The sequence below is a fragment of the Periophthalmus magnuspinnatus genome, chromosome 22, assembly GCF_009829125.3.
Source record: "Periophthalmus magnuspinnatus isolate fPerMag1 chromosome 22, fPerMag1.2.pri, whole genome shotgun sequence".
Taxonomy (NCBI): Eukaryota; Metazoa; Chordata; class Actinopteri; order Gobiiformes; family Gobiidae; genus Periophthalmus; species Periophthalmus magnuspinnatus.
Window position 1 is genome coordinate 18,487,715 of NC_047147.1, and position 15,476 is coordinate 18,503,190.

The following is a 15,476-nucleotide window of genomic DNA, read 5'->3' on the forward strand; positions in this document are numbered from 1 at the left end:
ATTTTATGCATTTTTTAGTTTAGAACGTGAGCTGTGTAGTTTGGCTGCAAAGTGAATCATATTTGGAAGGAAATAACACAAAGCCAGCAGTTTTTTTTAAATAATATAATATGAATAATCCTTCTCTATTAGGTCATTATGTGTAGTTTACATTTGAGTTGTTTCTCAAAAATATTTAAGGCCATGTCTCAGATTTTACTCTTCCTCCAAACTGTGCTAAATGTGAACTGAATCTGGTTTTCATCTCAAACCTCAAATCTAACCACAATTGCAACATTTGTCAGAAAAATTAGGTATTTTTCCAAGCTTGTTCAACCCCATACTGCATAGAGCTAACCAGACTATGAGCAGATTAGAGCTGCAATAATGTTGTTTTAGTAGTGGACTAGTGAGCAATACTTCTTTTTCCAATAGCCAACTACTATTACAAATACTCACATTACTGTAATTGAGAAGATTTTTGGGGTAGTTATACTTTTTTTAGTACATTTTTAAACCTGTACTTGTACTTGATTAAAATTCTAACCATGTCATTTTAATTTGTTGCATTTAAAATCATACGAGTAAAGAGTACAGCACAAGTCCCAATGATCCCAATCCATATCTGTCTCACTGTTGTATCTGCTCCTTTCTAATCCTACAAATAAACGTCACTGCATTTGCTGCTCTGATTGAACAGAGAATATTCAAATTGTGGTTTAAAATGACTACATCCATCGTTAAGAATGCTGATCTAAAATGCTGTTATAAATCTAAAATTAACTAGTATTTTTCATGTGTACTTTTTACTTTTACTAGAGTACAAATTTGGAAGCTGTACATTTTTTTGCCGTGTCTCTGTACTTTTACTTGAGTACACATTTTCAGTACTTCTCACTATTACTCCATTTAATCGTTGCAGCCCTAATGCAGATATTATTAAACAACATATGAAATGAACTTTTGTCTTTTACACATTCAAACAGTTGATACAAGTATATACACGACAATACATAATAAATAAAAATATATCACTGATACAAAATACAATGGACTATTTATATAACTCCTCACACAGCATAAGAAATGTACAATGAACTGTTGAATAGGCCTTCAGTCAGCTAACGTTTTTAACATAATTTAAGCATTACAAAACTTTTACACAGTTTTAAATACGTTGTTTGAGCTCAGTACAAAAATAAAGGCATTGCATCAGTCACTCCCATTTTTACTTGAGTTTGAACTACGCCATCCCAAACAGAAGAGGGCGCTATGAGTCCAAGAGCTCTTCTTATTTCCCTCTGGCTGGTAGCATTGTCTTTGCTTTGCTAGCTTACACTCATTTCAAGTGTCTCTTTGCTAGACCTCGTGGCACTAGCAAACCAAATGTCCACCTCCGTATCCACCGAGCTGAACGCAATCCAGGCGAAAAATTCGTTCCAAAAAATAAGTCTTTTTTGTTGTTTCGTCCATCCGAAATCCCACGCTATGACTTATCCCCTTGTAGAACCTAAAACATAAAAAAATGACAAATTGGCGTCTACGTTTTGTGTTAATTAAACCAGTGTTGTTGTTGTTGTTGCGTTGCCGTAGCGATGCTTACCTACCTGGTTGCGAGTTTTGTGCGACTTCTGCATGAGCCCCCTCCACTGGTCGTACATCTTCATGGACATGCTGCTGCACCCGTAGGCGTGTTTGCGCACCCACCCGAAGAACTGCTTCAGCTCGCGGCGCAGAGTGGAGTTAGAGTCGGCGCTGGATTTGGAGTCGCACGAGCCGCTTAGGATCACTGAGAGGAAAGAGAGAGGAGAGAGAAGGTAATGTAAGTATTAGGGATGTAAACAGAAAAAAACTCATGGTATGGGCTATTTTTTTTAAATGTATTTTAACATAAACATACACGTTTTTCTCAGAACCTCCAGAATTCACTCACTGAGCTACAGAGGCTGCACTAGCACTGAGTAATAATTGGCTGCAGGTGCTGGGGTTTAGGTAGTGACCATTCAGGTTTAAACCAAGTATTTAAACCCAAAGAGAGACTCATGTGTGACTTATTCTGCTTACTGACAGGATCATCTTGAAATCCAGAACACCAAATTATAACATAAACAGCCTGGTCATCATGTCCAAAGTTTTTGGCATTGAGAATAAATCAGCATTAGAATTATTATCAGTAACAGCTACACGTGATCTAAACAGGTTTAACTCACATTTGGGGACGCAATTAGCTCAATGTAAAAGATTTTAAGCCGCTGTACCTGATTTACAAACTGTGAAAAATGAAGTATGAATTTAAATTTACAAACCTTCACAAACCCTGAGGCACATCATATTCACATGCGAGACTTATTCGGCCACTAATACAGCTTCAGAACTGCTTTTTCAGACTGAAAATGAAACAGGCTACTTTGACAATATTTAAATCCAGGCTCAAAACGGTTCTGTTTAGCTGTGTATATGACTGAAAGGTTTTTATTCTGCACTCTTCTCTTTTAATGGTAATTTTATGATGATTATTTGTGATTATTTATGTTTTGATTTGTGTGATTTTAATGTCTTTCTTATTCTGTAAAGCACTTTGAATTACCTTGTGTATGAATTGTGCTATACAAATAAACTTGCCTTGCCTTGGACCACCCAGTCAATCAGCTCTCACCCTAAAATGTTATATACTAACACGGCTCATAGCTCAAGTTTGCAATAAATAAAATGTTTTCTAATCAGATGAAGACAACGTGTAGTGATCTTCAGCTTTAAAATCTAAATCTTATAGTTTCTGTAACTATAAGCAACTTCAGAGACTACAACAAAAGGCTTACGCTTGTCACTAAGATGTGTTCAAGCTAATACTTGGTACACCCCGGGTACAAGCATACAGTTATGTAACAAAACTTAATATACTGTTTTTGTATTATTCACTGTTCTGTTCCATAGCAGCCTCCTCCTCTTCATCAGCACAACATGGAGCTTTGTTATTGATTAGCAGAATATTCCATGTTGAAGTGATTTGTGTAAGCCTACTGCTACCAAACATTACATACACAGAATGTTTGGTTTAGGATTTACTTTGATTTATTTGGATTCGACCAGAGCATCTGCCACAGAGAATCTGGGCCTGTGTGAGGGGCTTTCTCATCAAAAAAGAGCAGAGACATGGGCCGTGCCATTCAGCCAGATGGAAAACAGTGAACAGGTCTAGACCAGGACTGAACCGGGACTAGACCAGGACTGAACCAGGACTGAAACGGAACTAGACCAGGTCTAGACCAGGACTGAACCGGGACTAGACCAGGTCTAGACCAGGACTGAACCAGGACTAGGCCAGGTCTAGACCAGGACTGAACCAGGACTAGGCCAGGACCGAACCAGGTCTAGGCCAGGACCGAACCAGGTCTAGGCCAGGACCGAACCAGGACCGAACCAGGACTAGACAAGGACCGAACCAGGACTAGACCAGGACTGGACCAGGACTGAACCAGGACCGAACCAGGACTAGACAAGGACTGAACAAGGACTAGACCAGGGCTAAACCAGGACTAGACCAGGACTGAACCAGGACTAGACAAGGACTGAACCAGGACCGAACCAGGACTAGACCAGGACTGAACAAGGACTAGATCAGGACTGAACAAGGACTAGACCAGGACTGAACAAGGACTAGACCAGGACCAAACCAGGACTAGACAAGGACCGAACCAGGACTAGACAAGGACTGAACCAGGACTAAACCAGGACCGAACCAGGATTAAAAAAGGACTGAACCAGGACTAGACAAGGATTGAACCAGGACTAAACCAGGACCGAACCAGGATTAGACAAGGACTGGACCAGGACTAGACAAGGACTGAACCAGGACTAAACCAGGACCGAACCAGGATTAGACAAGGACTGGACCACCAGGACTCGAGCAGAATTGACCCAAGACCAAACAGGACAAAACTAGGATAACATTTACACTAAACTATAACTAAAGTGGAACTAAACTAGGACTAAACCAGGACTAAACCAGGACCAAACCAGGATGAAAAAAGGTTCAACCAGCACTAAACCAGAACTAAACCAGGACTAAACTCTAAAACACTTATCCATCCATCAACACAACCCAACATTTGAAAATCATTGTGTTAGAGCCAGTGATGATCTCACCAGTCTGCGGGGTGGAGGCTGCAGTCGGATGACTCCACTCACTCCAGATGCCAGCTTTGCGAGAGCCGTAGATGCCCACAGGGTTACAGCGCACCTGAACGCACCACCAGATATTACGTTTCATTAGATGCAAAGCTCATTATCTGGACACATGGACACCAGATCGAAACCTGGTTTGTTACGGTAGAATAAAAAAAACAAGACTAAGGCAGGACTAAAGTAGGACTAAATTAGACTAAAGTAAGACTAAACCAGGACTGAACCAGGTCTAAACCAGGACTAAGGTAGGACTAACTCTAAACTGTCCATATTTTCAGCGTAGATAACTCTTCTATTCTACCAAAATTAGTGCTAAAACACACACAAACAGTAAACATTTTGATTTAAAAAAAAAACAAAAAACAGCTTTGCAAGAGCCGTGGATGCTCCTATGTTTATATCGCACCTGAACGCGCCACCAGACATTACATTACATTACATACTCATTATCTGGACATATGGACACCAGAATCCTCATTACTATAGCAGAACTAACAAACAATAGGTTTTTTTAACCTCATGCGAAACATATTTTTGAAAAGTTAAAAAGTTAAAACTGTCATGGACGCACAGATCCGGTATTGTTGTTGAAAGATTGGCCGCTATGTAATGTTATTGAACAAAGATGAGTTTAATAACTTGAGAGACAAGTGATTTCTCTCATGGTGGATCTAAGTGAACTGCTGCTGTACGTTTAATAGGGCTGAGTGTCCCCCACATGTTGGTGTCCGGAAGGAGGACTACAGACACATGTCAAAAAGACTGTCTGATCTCCTCGTCTGCTGCCCTGGTCTCACAGATGGAGCTACAAGTGGACTGAGGGCAGCAATGTGTAACACTCTGTAATACTGTAGATATGAATCAAACAGGGCATGTTATATTTAAAGAATCTACAAAAGAAGAGAGCTCATGTGTTTTTTTTTCTTAATTCAAAAAAGTGTATGAATACAAAAAAATCTGAATAAATTACTTTAAATACATCAATTTTAAAGGTGCACTATGCAACTTTTGGCATTTAACTTATCTATCTGAAGCAGGTGATGCCACTAGGTCATCTTACAGTTAAGCATGATAGATGTGTATAATGCTGTACTGTGGAATATTCCAGGTACGTAAATATCTTCTAAATATAGACAAGCGGGCGGTGTAAAGAATAAAATGACTTTGACGTTTACTGATGGAAATTTGTGTTGGACCTTTAACAAAAGCTCAAAATGTAGACCTTTTGTTCTCCTGTTACAAGAATTTTGAGGTTGTTTTTGCTCCAAAAATATGTCCAATTGGTAGTGATCAGGGCAGGTTCACTGTTGTGCGTCAGCAGCTGCCCCGGGGCAGACTGACACGTCCTGGCACTTATCCTGCAGCATAACTCATGACAGTCTATTGGACAGAATCAAACTAATCACAAGAAGGTCAAATCAATTAATTGGCAGGTTTATATTTGTTAGTAAGATAATCTGCTTCTGTATTTGGAGGCAGCGCTCACATTACCTCAATACAAAAGTGCGTATTTGAAATATAACTTCCTCTGTAAACCCTGAGGACTGACAGCCTTTTGGACTTGTTGGTATTTAAAATGACATTCTCCTGGCAGACTCCTGATGGTGAGTCTAACACTACATTTAAACTCTTAACTGGAGTTTGGCTCCTCTAAGTCGACTGAACAGTGTGACAGAACAGCAGCGCGCCAACATACTTTTCATACATACTTGGACAAAGTAGACTGTTCCCGGTCGGAGTCCAGCCAGTCGGCACGAAGTCTGGTTCCCCACATCTTCTATGACCTAAAGCACACAAAGACAGAGAGAGAGAGTTCTTTAATACAACACACACACACACAGAGAGAGAGAGAGAGCTCAATACAGCACACATAGAGAGACAGAAAGAGAGAGAGAGACAGCACACACAGAGAGAGAGAGACAGCACACAGAGAGAGAGGGAGTGAGAGCTCTTTAATACAACATACACACAGAGAGAGAGAGAGAGACAGCACACAGAGAGAGAGAGAGAGCTCTTTAATACAACACACACACACAGAGAGAGAGAGAGAGAGCTCAATACAGCACACATAGAGAGACAGACAGAGAGAGAAAGACAGCACACACACAGAGAGAGAGACAGCACACAGAGAGAGAGGGAGAGAGAGCTCTTTAATACAACATACACACAGAGAGAGAGAGAGACAGCACACAGAGAGAGAGAGAGCTCTTTAATACAACACACACACACACACAGAGAGAGCTCAATACAGCACACATAGAGAGACAGAAAGAGAGAGAGAGACAGCACACACACACAGAGAGAGACAGCACACAGAGAGAGAGGGAGCTCTTTAATACAACATACATACACACACACACACACACACAGAGAGAGAGCTCAATACAGCACACATAGAGAGACAGAAAGAGAGAGAGACAGCACACACACAGAGAGAGCGTTCCTTAATACAACACACACACACACACACAGAGAGAGAGAGAGAGCTCAATACAGCACATAGAGAGACAGAAAGAGAGAGAGAGACAGCACACACACACAGAGAGACAGCGCACAGAGAGAGAGAGAGAGATAGCACACACAGAGAGAGAGCTCTTTAATACAACACACACACACAGAGAGAGCTCAATACAGCACACATAGAGAGACAGAAAGAGAGAGAGAGAGCACAGTATAGCACAGAGAGAGAGACAGTACAACACAGAGAGAGAGAGAGACAGTACAACACAGAGAGAGAGAGACAGTACAACACAGAGAGAGAGAGACAGTACAACACACAGAGAGAGCTTCTTAATACAACACACACACACAGCTCCTTAATACAACACAGAGAGAGAGAGAGAGAGAGAGATAGAAAAAGAGAGAGAGCAGTATAGCACACGCACACAGAGAGAGAGAGCTCCTTAATACAACACACAGAGAGAGAGAGAGAGCTCCTTATTACAACACACAGAGAGAGAGAGAGAGACCTCAGTACAGCACACACAGAGAGAGACAGAGAGAGAGAGATAGACAGTATAACACACACACAGAGGGAGAGAGCTAAGTACAGCACACACACAAACACAGAGCTCCTTAATACAACACATACACAGCAAGAGAGAGAGAGAGAGAGAGAGAGAGTGCAGTATAGCACACACACAGAGAGAGAGAGAGAGAGACAGAGAGAAAGAGAGCACAGTATAGCACACAGAGAGATAGAGGGGGGCAGAGAGAGAGAGCTCAGTACAACACAGAGAGAGAGGGAGAGCGCACACAAAGAGACAATACAACAAGAGAGTGAAAGAGCACACAGAGCGACAGAGAGCTACTTAATACAACACAGAGATATTGGTTTCTCCCGAAATCCTGGTTGGGCCTAAAAAATTATGTAATAAGACTGTTTACTGGTTTTAGTTGGTCCACAAAGCTGCATAATGTTTGAGTTTTAGACAGACAGACAGATAGATGGAGAGACAGAGAAATAAATAACAGCTACATAACACATTTGGATCAGTTTTGTCTTATTTTATTTTTCTGTTAAGGAAATAAAATGCAGTTTTCAGTCTCTGCACCGGTATCGTGTGATAACAGTCATCAGCAGAAATTTAAAGGTATCAAAATCAGTATTGGATCAGTGCATCTCTACACATGAAGAAAGACAGGGAGAGGGAAAGAGACAGAAAGAGAGAGAGCGCTCCTCAGTATAGCACACAGAGAGAGAGAGAGAGCACAGAGAGAGAGAGAGAGTGCACGGAGTGAAAAAAGCACACACACACAGAGAGAGGAAGAAAGCACACACAGAAGGGAGAGGGAGAGAAAGCCTGCACAGAGAGAGAGCACACACAGACGGAGAGAGAGAGAAAGAGTGCACAGAGGGAGAGAGAGTGCACAGAGAAAGAAAGTGCACACAGAGAGAGAGAGAGAGAAAGCACACAGAAGAGAGAGGGAGAGAAAGAGTGCACACAGAGAGAGAGCACACACAGACGGAGAGAGAGAGAAAAAGTCCACAGAAGGAGAGAGAGTGCACAGAGAGAGAAAGTGCACACACAGAGAGAGAGAGAGAAAGCACACACACACAGAGAGAGCACAGACAGAGAGAGAGAGAAAGAGTGCACAGAGAGAGAGAGAGAGAGAGAGAGAGCGCACACACATCACCAGTCTCACATATGTCCATCCATCCTGCCGCCATACTGTTTGATCAGCGTGTTTACCCAAAATACGCTGCGTTTCCCAGTGTGCCCTGTGGCGGAAATGTGTTACTGCGCACACATACAGAGCGGAAGGAGGGAACAGGTACTCGCCCAAACAAAGTGCTCTCTCTCTCTCCCTCTCTCTGCAGTTAATAACCGCGCTAATAGGTCGGAGTCTTTTTCTGGCATGTGCAATGTAAACACTTGTTAAGAGCACATCCAACCCAGAGCGGGGCCGGGAAATTACAGGCATTCGGGCTAGCTAACGACGTGAAGTGTGCGTTAGCCGCGACTTTACGGACATATTGAAGACATTAACAGCTGAGATGGATCCCCGCGTTCCAGAGTATGACCTCATGATTAGGGCAGTTTTGTTTCTCCGAATGGCCTGTTTTCACCAGCTAGCCCCTAAAAGCGCACTCGGATACAAGTCCACTTCGCCCGGCCGTGCCCACTCGACTCGAGTCATAATACACTTACGGTGCTGTTGCCATGGCGATGCGATTTAACAAAGCTTGGGGATATTTAAAACGCACTGTAATGAAGTTTGAATTGAGTGGTGGTTGTGATTAAACTAACATCGGAAAAGCTGTAAATTGTTGTTTTTACAATGAGACAATCTCAAACACTGAGGGAAAACATTTGATCACAGCTGGGACACCTTTTTTGTTCAAGTTTGTGTAGAGTGGCGTGAATGCTTTTGTTAGTTTTATTGTCTCTACAGCATTAGCATTTGTTATGGGCTTAAATTATAGTAATTCTCTAAAACTCAATCAATTTTTTTATTTTTTCTTAGCTGGACATATTTTTTTCTATGGAGGAAGTATTTTGGTTTATTCTCTGGGATGGTATAAAAGCACTTTGTAACTGTTGTTTTAAAAAGTGCTATATACGTACAGTTTCGATTATTGCTATGAGTAAATAATTTCTATGAATGAAATGTTAAAATTACTGAAAACAAAACTCAAGAGACGAAATTACAAAATCAGACTTATCTAGTACCAAGTATTGAAGAGGTGCAGCTTTTTATTTAGCTGAAAAAAATCCATGTTACATTTCACTGCCAACATATTGGAAAATGTGATTAATTTAATAAGTTAAAGGCCATACACCCAATCGTTTCCCCTTTGTATTTGTGCAAAACCGGTCTTGCCCCAGTACAAATACATTGCATAAGCAGCTCTTGAGGTCAAAATAAGTTCACTGTGTACTGTCTGCATTTAATTATAAAGCGTTTTATTGTCTTGTAAGCAGCAAGTGTGTGTTAGCATGCTAATTGTTCTCTGCTCTGGTCTCTGATAGTTATGAAAAGCACTTATAAAGTCATCAGGGTGAATAATTAGGATGGTCTGAATGCATAAGGTAAGTGAGGAATAACGTTGGAGCACTGCAATCCATTTAAAATGAACTAGTTCTGTTTGTGACATTTCTACGAGAGTAAAAATCAGGTCATTTAAGTGCAAAAGTAACTGTAACAACTGTAAGTCTCAGTACTGAATACCTTTTACATATGCACAAGCAATTAGCAGCAATCCCTCATTTTTTGTGTCTCTCCATAGCCCCCCTGCCACCTGATTTGGCTGTTAAATCCATGTGCGGACTTCCCCTTTAATAATTACCCCACAGTCTTCATGTTACCCACAGGACACAGACAAATCCCCATATGCGTGCCTGGATTTTCTATAGATCCATCCATTCACACTTGCTAGTGCGATTCCCAGCTATTCCGGCCATATGACTAATTATCCGAGTTTTATTTTGCTTTTTGAGGCCCATCTGGAACGCGGCGCAGGCTGGGTTATGGGATGAGAGTGTAGAGTGGTGTAGACAATGGTTCTGTTTTGTGAATTGAAGCCGCGCTTGTCAGTTACCTTCCAGTCTTGGCTGTCCTCCAGTCTGTAGCGGATCTGGTATTTGGCCTGGAACAGGAAGTCTTTGAGAGCGGGCGGAGCCTCCCAGCGCACACTGAGCTGGTCCTCCAACTGCCCCACGCGGCTGACCGTCACTCCGGAGGGGGGGTCGGTGGTCACTGTATTGGAGAAGGAGGAAGGTGGGGTAAACACAAGGGAATGGGTTACAAAAGGAGTTTTCTAGGTTGACATGTGTGTTATGGTGTGTAGGTGTACAAGTCAATGGGTCAATGTGTTCAGGCCTGTTGTAGAAGCTCTTTATATCCATCTATCAAACACAATAACTCAATCACACACTCGTATAACTACAGTAGTATATTCACTATATTTTACTTAAATGTACAGTATGTAACTTTCTGGAGGTTGCACCTGCATGATTCCATGAACATTCTGCACGGAGGTAAATAAGTTTTATGCCATACTGTGGAAGATTATAGACAAAGGAAAATGGAAACAAGCAGGCCACATAGGAGTCAGGTTTATGGAGATGCAAGCTCGCTCACAGGCCCAAAATGAAAAGGATCTTTGGCAAAAAGTTACATACAGTGGGTTTAAGGTTCTTCCCTGTGATCATTATGTTTGTTCAGAATCCAAAGTATATTCTTTTAAATGCAGCTCTGTGCTCACAGTGCCCACTTGTGCCACTATGTTACTATATGGTTATGCAAAAGAAAAAAACAAACACAAAAATGGTTCACGAATGGAAACCTTTTTGGGTGAATAAAGGTTTCTTCTCATGATTGACTTAATTTATATAATAAGTGAACAATATGTCAATAAGTGGTCATGTGAAATTCAGAGATGGGCTGGAATCCTGTCAGCACCAGAGCCATGCATCCTGAACTGTACACAACCATATGAAAGTCTACAAAACTTTATTTAATATATGAACATATGGATGTATTTAGTCCATGAAATAAAATATGGCTATACTTGTGTTTTATCAGTATTATACATCTGATGACGTAGGCCAACATAGCAAGGACTGAGCTGGCAGTGCAGAGAAATGCAATCAATATTAAATGGTAGTAAATTATGTAACATTTGGCTCAGATGTTCCAATTTTTCACCTAGTATTTTTTCTTTTTTATTCCATTGTGCGTGTATTGAATGATAAATCCTGTACTGTTTACTGATCTAAACAGTGAGCTAGTTGAATCATTACATTGATATTTCACAATCATATAAAAATTTGACTTCCATAATCTACTCCAACGTAATTACAGCTAAATATTCAGAGAAAATGTTTAAAATATGCCAGAACAATTACACAAACCAACTCCCTTTCACACCGCAGGCTAATGCTAGAACTGCAGATGTAGTCAAAAGCACTTAACTCCTTCTCCCATCCATCCTCAGCTAGCTAGCCCCTCTCCTGAGTGTCCACATCTACACATGGCCCGGATTAACTTTCCCATCCTGAGTACAAAACTAACAGCTCGGGGCTCCTCTCTCTGCGCTAAGGTCACACGGGGAGGTCAAGTCATCCGTCTACTTTCCCCGGGAGGGCATCAGGGCTAATGTCTCTATGCGGAGGAGCAGTGAGGGCCGGGCTGCGGTTGGGAGACTTGATTTGTGAGAGCAGAGGACCACTTCATCTGACAACAATTATCTCTCTGAACAAACAAACATGCACTGGCAGATCATTATTTTAACTTTCTTTGAGATCGTTTCAATATCGAGAGAGGAGCTTTTTGTGATGTCGTGGCTCAGTGGTAAACAAACATGGCTCGCCCCCCGAGGTTATGGTTTGGGGAGAGGAGGGATGTAAAGATAACAAACTATTGTACTACTGACTTTAATAAATCTAATTAAACCACGTCTATGTCAAAAAGGACCGTATGTCAGTGTGATGGGGCTCAAATGGAGGCGACTGACAGTGTTGTGTTAGTATGCGCTGTACATTTAAAGTATATGAGGTATTTTGCTTTATGTGACTTTTAGTAATAGTTTCGGAGAGGGATGGCACCTAGAGCTGGGCAATATGATAAAAAAGTGCCACAGTTGTTTTTTTAATTTGTCTTATTAAAAACATAACAATAATATATTTTCAGTTTTATAATATGAGCACAAAACAATATAGACTGAAGTCCAAACTACATGCTTTTACTGGACTGGCTGTGGACTTTCCAATTAAAAAAACCTCAAGTGATAACTAATGATTAGAAATTTTGTAATCTTGATCTCGATTAAAATAGCTTGATTTGATTACACAACACTAAGATGGGAGATATATCAGTGGTGATATCGGCTCCCGGATCTGTCAGGCTGTTTGTTCACGCGATCAGTTAGAAGTTACATTTTTTAGGGAAAAATATATCAGTGACCTTAAAAACAGCTTTTCTGTAATTTGTGGGCCGGGGATTGAAAAATATTAATATTATCAAATATTGTTTATTAGCAACAACATAAAGACAAATATTGGTACTGACTGCAAAAATTCATTTTGATCCTTTTGTAACTTTATAAAATGTTGATGTATAGATAACAGGTTCTAGGTGGCTGATGCCCTCTGCTGCCAACATTGGGGATTGGAGTATTTTATTTTATTAAGAAAATATAAGAAATGATAAAAAAGTATACTATGAGACCTTGAATGGAGAAGAGTGGGCGGGTGCATGCCAAAGCATGGCAATAGGTAATGCCTGTAGTGATATAAGCAGTAGCTGTATATGCGTGGGTCTGATGATTCACAGAAGCATCCTCTGCATCACAGGAGTGCTTCCTGGTAAAGTCTCTCTCTCCTCCCACACACTTGTAAATGTTGTGAGGCTGTTGTTTGGTTGTTGTTAGATGACGTTTGGTTCCGGGGATGAGCAGGCGTTGTGTCATCCGAGTATCAACAGAGCTTCGTGTTGCCTCTAGTTTCTCCGGGTGGAATGTGAGGCTGGAGGTGTTTCCGGCTCCTTTGCTTGTGTGGAGGGTGACTCAGCCTGCCCAGGTGTGGCTGCTGCTGAGAGGAGCTTTACGGCCTGTTGTGGTAACAGTGAAAGGAGAACGACCGGGCAACGGGACTCCAAAACAATCCTCCTCCAGTGAGAGAGAGACCGGCCCTGCCCCGCGGCTGTGTGAACAGGTGTGTGACACAGGAGGTGCTGCATACATACATGCACACTGCATATAGTGCCTGCTGGACACTGGGACAGCCTTTATATGGCCTGTCTGGCTGAGCGTGTTACAAGAGAATCAGGTGAACATTTCCAAGCTCATCATCTTGTGTTATTTCAGCTCCAAGTCCTAAAGCCTCAAAGCCCAGAGAGTGCCCCAGTGTCTCAGGATGTGAGCGGCCGAGAGAGCGAGAGAGGGATTAGGTTAAGGATCAGTGAGAAACATTCCCACTCCACAGAACCCTGTGTGCATGTGTCCACCTGAGGTGTGTGAGTGCCTACATGTGTTTGGACTGAATGAAGGGGATTTGGGGATATAAAGAGAGAAGTCTCACTGTTCAGTGAGCACAAACCAGTCTACACTGGCAAGAAGCAGCTCAAAGTCAATGCTTTAAAAGGGAACAGACTGATTTTGGTCATAGAGCTGCATTTTCCATTTAAGCCTTTAATGGTCTTCATTTTAGGTTGAAAGCATTCTGTTTATTTTGGTTGGGGTCAGCCAAATTTGTAAGATTAGGATAGTAGATAATAATAGCGTTGTAAATCTGGCATGTCTTTGTTGTTTGGCTGGTGCCCAACCTGAGCCTGAGGCTGCTCTAACACACGTTACTAAGCCTTCAGTAACACAGAGATCAAAGGTCAAAGGTGAGTTCCTGTACTCACCCACGTCTAGGATGTCCAGAGTGAGCACATCAGACACTTCCCAGCCCAGCTGGTTGGAGGCCTCCACCCAGATCTCATAGGGTGTGAACAGGTACAGGTCTCTGGTGATGCGACAGGAGTAGGGCTGGCCTACGCTGTAGTCCTCACACTTCTTCTCCTCATCGTACCACCTGCAGCAGCACAAAGCACAAAGCACTGTCTGTATGTCTCTAACCACAGAGGACAATGCTCTGATGCCATAAATGTAGTCAGCCCCCTCCTGATTACAGCCCATGTGAAAGCCATTCCTCACATCAGATTGATTCCAAATGAAATACTGGTTTTCTCATAAAGTTTAACTTGCTATGAACAATAGGCTTTACCCTCTGGCCCCCTACATGATTTCTCTAAGTGTTGTCTGCCAAAGAGATCGGGCTATGATTCGATATGTTCTTCTCTGTCCAGCTCCTTCAGTTTATTTTATGTTTTGGGAATATTTCACATGATAAAATAAATATAATGGAGAAGAATAAAACCTGTACCAGTACTTGAGGGTGTAGTGTAACTGTACCTGTACTTGAGTGTAGTGAGTTGTACCTGCGCTTGTACTTCAGGGTGTAGTGTGTGCTGATGTTGGTCTCTCCTCTTCCCCCTGGGGCCCAGCTGCAGGTTAGGTCTTTGGTGTTCCTGGACCAGCAGGTCAGAGCCATTGGCTTCTGTGGAGGCACTGCAAAGAGAAAACAAGGCAGGAATTAGAGCTATGCTCTCAGCTCAGCTGTATGTCTAAAGCATTTTAGGTATGCAGGATATTTAAGGGAGACCAGAATAGTTAATATTGTTAGTTATAGTAGAATGACAAAAGATGTGGAAATGATGACCCAATAGCTCGCTGTGTGCCTGTGGCACAGGCCCCTGCTAGCACTGATTATGTGTCAGAACACAGGCTTCCTAACACCAGCAGAGGAGGGCTGCTATTACATGTACCTCTTTGCTCTGAACTTACTTTATGGGAACACTCCCTGTGTGGTGCCCTCTGGGGCCACACAAGTGTAAAGTAACTCAACAGTGACTTCTAGGTTAGGAGCCACATCACAAGTGTGTTTTGTGTGGTGTATAAAGAGAATACAGAAAATGACAGAAGTTATAACAGAACAAAAAGCCAATGTCTTACTTTTGGAAAAACAGGAATGTATTATGCAATGCTGTCTACAGGGGAACACAGGTTCAAGTGTGCGTGGGTGTATGCACATGTCAGGCATATAGCTGATGAGTGATAGAGCGAGTAATGGACCACACAGGTGGTCCTAGCAGTGACACTGCAGAGGCCCCTCACAGAGGAGCTGAGGGCACAAACTAAACAACATACAGCCACAGCAGCCCTGCCGCACAGGGCTTTGTCTGTCCTGGTACACCTCAGATCCCCTCTGGAGCTCACACCTAGGACATTCTCATCCTCTATGTGTCCAGACCATCACAGTACA

General features: G+C 42.1%; 1 protein-coding gene across 3 annotated transcripts in view; it reads right to left on the minus strand.

The window, feature by feature from the left end:
* The window catches only part of crlf1a (cytokine receptor-like factor 1a), a 227,773-nt gene that overhangs the window by 205,668 nt on the left and 6,629 nt on the right, over positions 1-15,476 (minus strand). The window contains exons 3-9 of one of the 3 annotated variants that reach the window (XR_008649196.1): positions 14,593-14,722; positions 14,017-14,186; positions 10,208-10,365; positions 5,874-5,948; positions 4,126-4,219; positions 1,587-1,768; positions 1,355-1,489 (exon numbers count right to left, since the gene is read on the minus strand). Coding sequence is in view for 2 of the 3 variants with exons in the window: in XM_033988221.2 (XP_033844112.1) it covers positions 1,466-1,489; positions 1,587-1,768; positions 4,126-4,219; positions 5,874-5,948; positions 10,208-10,365; positions 14,017-14,186; positions 14,593-14,722 (833 nt within the window). In the remaining variant the exon portion in view is untranslated. Of the gene's footprint in view, positions 1-443; positions 1,490-1,582; positions 1,769-4,125; positions 4,220-5,873; positions 5,949-10,207; positions 10,366-14,016; positions 14,187-14,592; positions 14,723-15,476 lie in introns of those variants that run through there. The other 2 variants (XM_033988221.2, XM_033988223.2) reach the window with 2 other exon arrangements.